Source organism: Anoplophora glabripennis, unplaced genomic scaffold (genome assembly GCF_000390285.2).
Source record: "Anoplophora glabripennis isolate ALB-LARVAE unplaced genomic scaffold, Agla_2.0 scaffold704, whole genome shotgun sequence".
NCBI classification, from domain to species: domain Eukaryota; kingdom Metazoa; phylum Arthropoda; class Insecta; order Coleoptera; family Cerambycidae; genus Anoplophora; species Anoplophora glabripennis.
This window is the reverse complement of record NW_019416861.1, coordinates 248,587-255,940: the sequence shown is the minus strand read 5'-3', so window position 1 is coordinate 255,940 and position 7,354 is coordinate 248,587. Positions and strand designations below refer to the sequence as shown.

General features: G+C 31.7%; 1 protein-coding gene across 1 annotated transcript; it reads right to left on the bottom strand.

The window, feature by feature from the left end:
• Positions 1–580: 580 nt before the first annotated feature.
• On the bottom strand, positions 581–7,003 carry LOC108914096 (delta-1-pyrroline-5-carboxylate synthase; the record flags this gene model as incomplete). Its single annotated transcript, XM_018719805.1, is given in 4 exon segments — positions 581–1,241; positions 3,250–3,393; positions 4,853–5,020; positions 6,784–7,003. Coding segments are annotated over 4 exon segments (1,105 nt in total), but the record flags the coding sequence as incomplete, so codon positions are not given.
• Positions 7,004–7,354: the final 351 nt, after the last annotated feature.

The following is a 7,354-nucleotide window of genomic DNA, read 5'->3' as shown; positions in this document are numbered from 1 at the left end:
TTATTACCGTTACCTGTATAAGTATTTTCCATTGAATTTTACAATATCACTTATCAAGTATTTTAATTTTTCTGTTACCTTATTACATTGTAATTGTAAAATTAGTTATTCATAAAGTAATTAATATGATTTTACAAATTTTAAGTACTTTTCTGGCGGTAGTAATTTTAAATGCTACACCGTGTTCAGGAGGCCAAATTACTACGAAAAATATATGTCGCATAAAAAGTATACCCAACTTTTTTTTGTGTGGCTGTGTTAACATTGCAAAATTCGAATAGATCTTGCCTTGCTCTATCGATTAAAAAAACACCATGTATAAACTAAATCAAGAAAACACAACATTCTCTTTAACTGGCTGTGATTGCTGTAAGTTCTCACGAGATTCTATTCAACCAATCAAAGACCGCATTAGCTCGAGCGTTTTGTTACTGTTCTTTGTAAACTAATCATTAATATTGGTGACTCCAAGATTTAGGGATTTTTCGTTACTAGTACCAGTCGTGCACTATTGGGTTGCCTATGCTCGGCGGCCACTAGAGTTATAAACATTTATGAAAGTATGTGCATTGGCACTCACCATTTTCAGCCATGACCTCAGTACTCATTAATATACCATTTACGCTCGAATCTGTAAAGAACGTTCCCACTTTTCGCCCAGACAATATAGTTTTAATTGCTTTATCTTGCATGCCATTACAAATTACCACTGAAACACCCCTGTCTAGAGCCCACGTGGCTGAGTTAACTTTCGAATCCATTCCTCCAGTGCCAACTTTAGATTTTTGGCCGTATTCAATTGTATGCCTTAAATCGGAAGTAAACGTGTGAAGAAATTTTGCACCTTCTTCCCATGGAGGCTTATTATAAATGCCATCTACATCCGACATTAATATTAAGAGATCAGACTGTACCTCAGCTGCCAACATAGCCGCTAAACTATCGTTGTCTTTTATAGAAATTCCTCGTTTTCCTGCTTTGCCTCCAATAGGCTCATCGACTTGTGGTGGGGGTGAAACTGCATCATTTGTATTTATAATTGGAACAATGTTCAGACTGATAAGTTCTGATAATGTACTTATTAAGTTTCTACGAGTTTCTTCATTGTAAAAATCCGGTTTGGTGACTAGAACTTGGGCAATTTTCACTCCGTATTGGGAAAACATAGCATCATAAAGAGACATAAGACCAGACTGGCCAACAGCAGCAGCTGCTCTGGGTTCTAGTAGCAATGATGCATCCTAAAAAAGAAATGAAAAATGTTATAAATTCACTTCAGTGAGTTCATGATGAATGGAACAAATTCGTTTAAAATTCAGGTAATTATTTTGTGGAAAAACGCTCGGACACGTCGATTAGTATTTTTAGTTGCGGATTTTTTTGACATAAGAAAATTGTATACAGGGTGTCTTAAGAAGATCGTACGCTGTCAGTATTGATTTTTCAATGGAACACCCTGTATATTAAGCCAATTTTGAATTGTACGGTACACAATTTTTGTATAATATAACATATCTCTAAAATAAGCGTTCTTCGTAATAATGACGTTTGAAAATTGATATTCTGAAATACACAAGTAATTAAATAAAATGTTTAAATTGAGCAACTTTGAAAATTTTTTTAAAAAACAACAAAAACAACCTGGTATGCTAAATGTTATCCTAAACAAAACAATTTTCTTCGTATTAATCGTTTTTCATTCCTTGACCCCTAGACCATTTTGACTTAGTATTTTGCGACAATAAAAACCAAACTATCACCGGCGTTTAGTTTGTCAGTGTCATTTTGTCAGTTTTACGCATTGACCTAGTAAACTATGGACTGGCCCTAGAAAGAGAGGTCAATCGCGTTGATGTACGCAAGGCAGATGAAGTTAGGGCACCTCCTCATTTTGCAATTGCTGTTCGACAATTTCTTGAATTAACTTTCCCTAATAAATGGATTGGACACAGAGGTCTTTAATTAATGAGTGGCCACCAAAGTCACCGGATTTAACCCCTTTAGATTTCTTCTTATGGGGTTATTTGAAATCTAAAGTTTATGTGAATAGACCAAATAATCCTCATGACCTGAAACAGAGAATACGCCAGGAAATAAGACTTATTCCATCAGAGGTAATTGAAAACGTTCAACGGGAAACAATCCTTCGACTACAAAAATGTATCGAAGTAAACGGGCAAAACATTGAACATTTATTATAAAGCAATTGTTATTGTGATTAAACATTTTTTTTTTCATTTATCACATTTCAAACGTCATTATTACGAAAACCGCTTATTTTAGAGATGCGTTTTTCCACAAAATAATTACCTGAATTTTAAACGAATTTGTTCCTTTCATCATAAACGCACTGTATAGGATGATGACATGAAATTGTATGAAACTGTTGACAACAGTTATGATTGTGAAATACTTCAAAGTATTCTTAAATTAATGAAAGGTATTGTCCGAGCTTTCTCTGGACATTAGCAAATGTAATATTTTATCTTTCATTGAGGAAAAGGTACAATTTACATTGATTACAAAATAAACAATATTAAACAAATATTTAAAAGGGGCGTTTGAATTCAAAGGTTTAAATAATCTGTTTGACTTTAGATTAACCCTTAACAAACATGTTGACGATATTGTCTTGTATGCACAGAAGCTTGGTTATTCTAAATTCAGTGAGTTTTGATGATACTCAACTTTCAAATTTATTATATAAGTCCAAACTTGATTACGCTTTATCATTTGGAACCCAATAAATATTGTAATGCAGTCGAAAGTGTGCAATGCAATTATTTAAACGTCCTTCTAATTAGATAAGGTCTAACCGACTGTTGGACTTCCGCAACAGAAATTGCTAAATAAATTTTCTTTTATTAGTCTATACAAATTAATTCATGATCTTATAGATGCCCTTAATATTTTAAATATGCTAAATTTTCATGTTGCTAATGCTAATTTTGATACGAGTTATTTTGATGGCATTTTATTTATCAATATTGCGGACAAACGTTTTAAAATCTTGCGCAGCATCAGTTCTACATATTTCACCCCCAGAATTGGAGATATTAAGACAATAGAACTACGATCTAATACAAAATTCTGATGTTTCAGGAAAATTCGTAAATTTTTTTATTTAACATTTTTTTCACAAAAGTATTCGCTGCAGGCCAGGACAAGATTTAGGGAAATATTGTACTATTACTTCGGAAAATATCTAGATACAATTTCGGATCACCTCGAATATTTGAAACAACTTACTTCCCTAGTATGATCTGTGGGTGATAAAGTTTCTCTCATAGAAAGAGACATAAGCAATTCTTGGGTTAATTTTTGTTTTCCAAAAGCTACAGCGCCGCTTGTTACCATAATACATTCTCTTCCTTCATTCTGGCATTCTGCAACCTAAAATAAAAAAAAACGTTTCAGTGTAATACGACTATTAAAAATAGTAGTCAGCCTTCGAAGGCACGAAAAACATAAAAAAATAACATGTTCTACTCATATGCAGCACTAAGGAATTAAGTTTAGGATGAAAAGGAAATATTTTGAAAAAAGATAGTGAATTAACTACCATAATTCATGTTTCAAATCGGATAACATTGTTATTTCGCAACCTGTTAGAGACAGAAAGTTAGTTAAATTGTGAAATATTTAATAAATTATAATTTTCCAGACAGAAATTCAAAATCCTCATTAGATTGAGAGCAAGTAAAATTTATGGCTTTCTATTTGAAAAAGTACAAGAAAATAACAAATAAGTATTGGATTTTCCTCTTTTCAATTATTATACTGTAACATTTGTTTATATGTTCAGAGAAGTATAGAGCGATAATGTAATCCTCAGTGTTATATTTCCTGGAGGATATTGGCATTTACATCTACAGGATGTTTGTAAATAAGTGCGAAATATTTTAGGGGTGGTTGCCGAAGTTATTTTATGAGAAAATGTTCTTGCTTGCTTTGTTTGCGAGATGCAGTTTAAATTTAAATTTTTTATTTGTTTTTATTAATTATTTCAAAGAGTATTAAAGATATTGATTCGAAATTTGAAAAACGCTTTGGAGGGATAAATGTGCATTTTTTGAGGTGATCCGAATATTTCTACTTGCGCCAGTGGCGTTCGTGCGAGAATGCCGCACCCTTTTTTAATAAAAAAATGGCACGCCATTAACTTTTTCCCGTTTTAATAATTTTTTGGATTCTGAATGAAATTCGTCTCTTCAATTTTTTTCGTAGATGCATCATTTTTAAGGAAAAAAAAATGTTTTATCGCAGGTTGTGTATTTTTAATTTCTATTGATACATTATCTAGTAGATTGCTGTCATTATTTCTAAATAAAATACAACCATCAATTTTCGAGTCAATATCTTTATAATAATTAATAAAAATAAATAAATAAATAAAATTTAAACACTCTGTATCTCGGAAACGAAGCATATTTCGACCTACGTTTATATAAACACCCTATATATAAGCTGAACTAAACATTTCTGTATCTCTAACAGTTTCTGAGATCCTTGTAGTGATAATCAAATTTGATGCAGTTGGTTTTTTGACAATTTAATATCGAGCAACTTTTAGAAGTTGACGGAAAATGCGTAAGAAAGAATATCAACTTACATTGAAGTAAAAATTACAAAACATTGAATTTTTCAAAAAATTTTCATAGTATTTCTATGAACTAAAACAAAACGAAAATTTGATTTCTCTTATTATTATTACACGTAATATTGATAAAATTCTGTAAATTATATAACTTTGTAATAATTTAAGGAATCGATTGTGTTTTGCAATGTCATTGTTTTCTCATCCAATTTGAAATATTTTGTTGTATACATAGTCAATAGTATGTGTGAATACCTGTTCAACAATAGATGCCAATCGCCCCAAAGCCAATCCATGTTCGTCTTCTCTAGTAATGACTGCACTTCCTAACTTGACTACTAATCTTCTGGCATATTTAAGTTGACTTCTATCGGTAAATGTTGACTGTTTTTTCTCTTGTAGTCCTTTTTTTTCAAAAGACGCCTATATGGAAAATATGCAATTAAAATATAGTATACTTTTATACTAGCATAGACACGTTTTAAGTATAATTATTATATGTATCTTAAAATCTTGTATAGATCTAAAGACTTACTAGAAGATATATATGTTTTAAATACAAAAATACTCCCAATTCAATATGATCATGTGGGCAAATAAAAAGAAAACAAGACTAGGTATACAGGTTCGGAAAGTCCCCATGGTTCATCGGCTGTTACGTGAGAGCGATAAAGTAAATCATAGAAATCCGTGTGATAGACAAGGATGGTTACATTGAAGACGTTACATAATCTGAATAGTTCTAACCCGAAACGGGCGGTGACTATTCAGATTATTAAACGTCTTCACTATTGCCATTCTTGTCTATCGCACGGATTTCTTTACTTTACTTTGTCGCTCTCATGTAAAGGCAGATGGACCATGTGGATTTTCCAGCCCTGTATAATAATCCACAACGCCCTTTGAAAGTAATTACAGACCTGTGTTTATCAAAACTCATTTTTTATCTAATTCGCAAAATATTTGAAACGGTTCACTGTTCTCAAAACATTTGTGACGTCACATCACTCAATTGACTGGACCCGATAGCTCTCTACTATAGCAAGTACTTTTATTGGTATTTTCACTCCCGTGCTATAGACTTGAGCTAGTTATATGTCGCGTATCTCCTTCTCGCACCACATATGCCTTGATTATTTGCGCTTAGTATTTGTTCTGGCAGTTTGTTTTAAAATATTGTTTCTGTACGTAATAAGCATGTATCTAATAATTTTGCAAACGGAAAAACGTTTTGAATGTTACTTCTTCTATCCGGGATAAATCTAAAAATAAATAATAAACAACAACACATTTGCATATCTCAATCTTGCACCATATCATAATAAACCATAATTGATATTTTGGGCATATCATTATTATTTATGAGAATGCTTTAACTTATATGCGAATATTTCACTCTTATTTGCGAATGTCATAGTCAGCATATTTTCGTTTATTCCCTTCTATTACCAAAGTCTACCTACATTTAGTCAACATATTGAAAAATTAATCTTTTTCATTATCAAAATTTGTAATGTCTGCTCTTTTTTAACGATGTTTGATTGTCTAAATGCCTCCATTACTAGAGATGTGGGACGCAGTAGTGTGAGTTAGCCGCTAACGAGTGGTATGACGTCACAACATGGTTTCTGTGCGTTTTCCCGCGTTCCGTTTTCATTCATTACTTTGAGGGAGAAATTATTGAAAATAAATTTAATTCTCTGCGCATTAACTATGTTCTATTCCTGAACATGAATTTAAAAAAGTTTACTAAGTTAGTTCATTGGACTACCGGTGACTCTACTACATTTTTATGGAGATGCTAGGGTTTTCAGGGTTGTATTAAAACAACAGTTCCAAGGTCCACTTTACTCGAACGGTAAATCCTATCAAAGTCCAATACGATTAACTTTCTTTTATTTGAAGTAATTTTTAACCCCACTATATCAATTTTAACCTGTTTGATAACCAAATGATATTTTAGAATTATTGTCTACCCTTATTGAAAATAAAACGGTATATCCCCAAAATTTCAATATTTATTCCTTCAGTATACAATTCACAAAAATACCATGTCAATTTTTTTTTAAACGTTTCATTAGGCAGATTTTCCGTAATGTTTTCGTTTTCGAGTTATTCGACTTTTTATAATGCACTTATAAATAAAAAGTTGATTTATAAAAAAAAATTGAGGGGCGACCACTTACTTGTGAAAACCGTCTTGGTGTTGTCGAAATAAATTTACTCCACAAAGCGCAAACAGGCCTTAGGACTGCTACTTGTGCTGGCATTTTACAGAAATTCACTTTGTTAATTCCTTTTAATTTTTGACTGTACATGATAATAATTGTTGTTACGAAGTGATGAGTGGAACTAACGCAGAGAAATGTATCAAAAGTTAAGTCAACAGAAACTGATTGAGATAAGAAGAACAAGGAAATTTTATTGGAAGTTCATTTTGAACTATGGCCATTATACTGACACGTGGGTTATTAATGCAATAAGAGTTATAATTTTATTATGAAATGTTTAGTAAACAAGTTATCTCTGTCTGTGTCTCAGATTTACTTAAGCTGCAATAATGGATTCAATTTAATCATATTTGTGTTAAATGTTTGTCTACAAACAATTATCTAAGAATTTTATAATTAATAAATAATTACGTCCAGGTAAAGGGTGTCCCAAAATTCAGGCAAGAAATAAATTTCTTAGAAAACACAGGTTTTTCATTAAAAATTGTAATTTCTTTATTGATTCACAAAGTATACAGTATAGGGT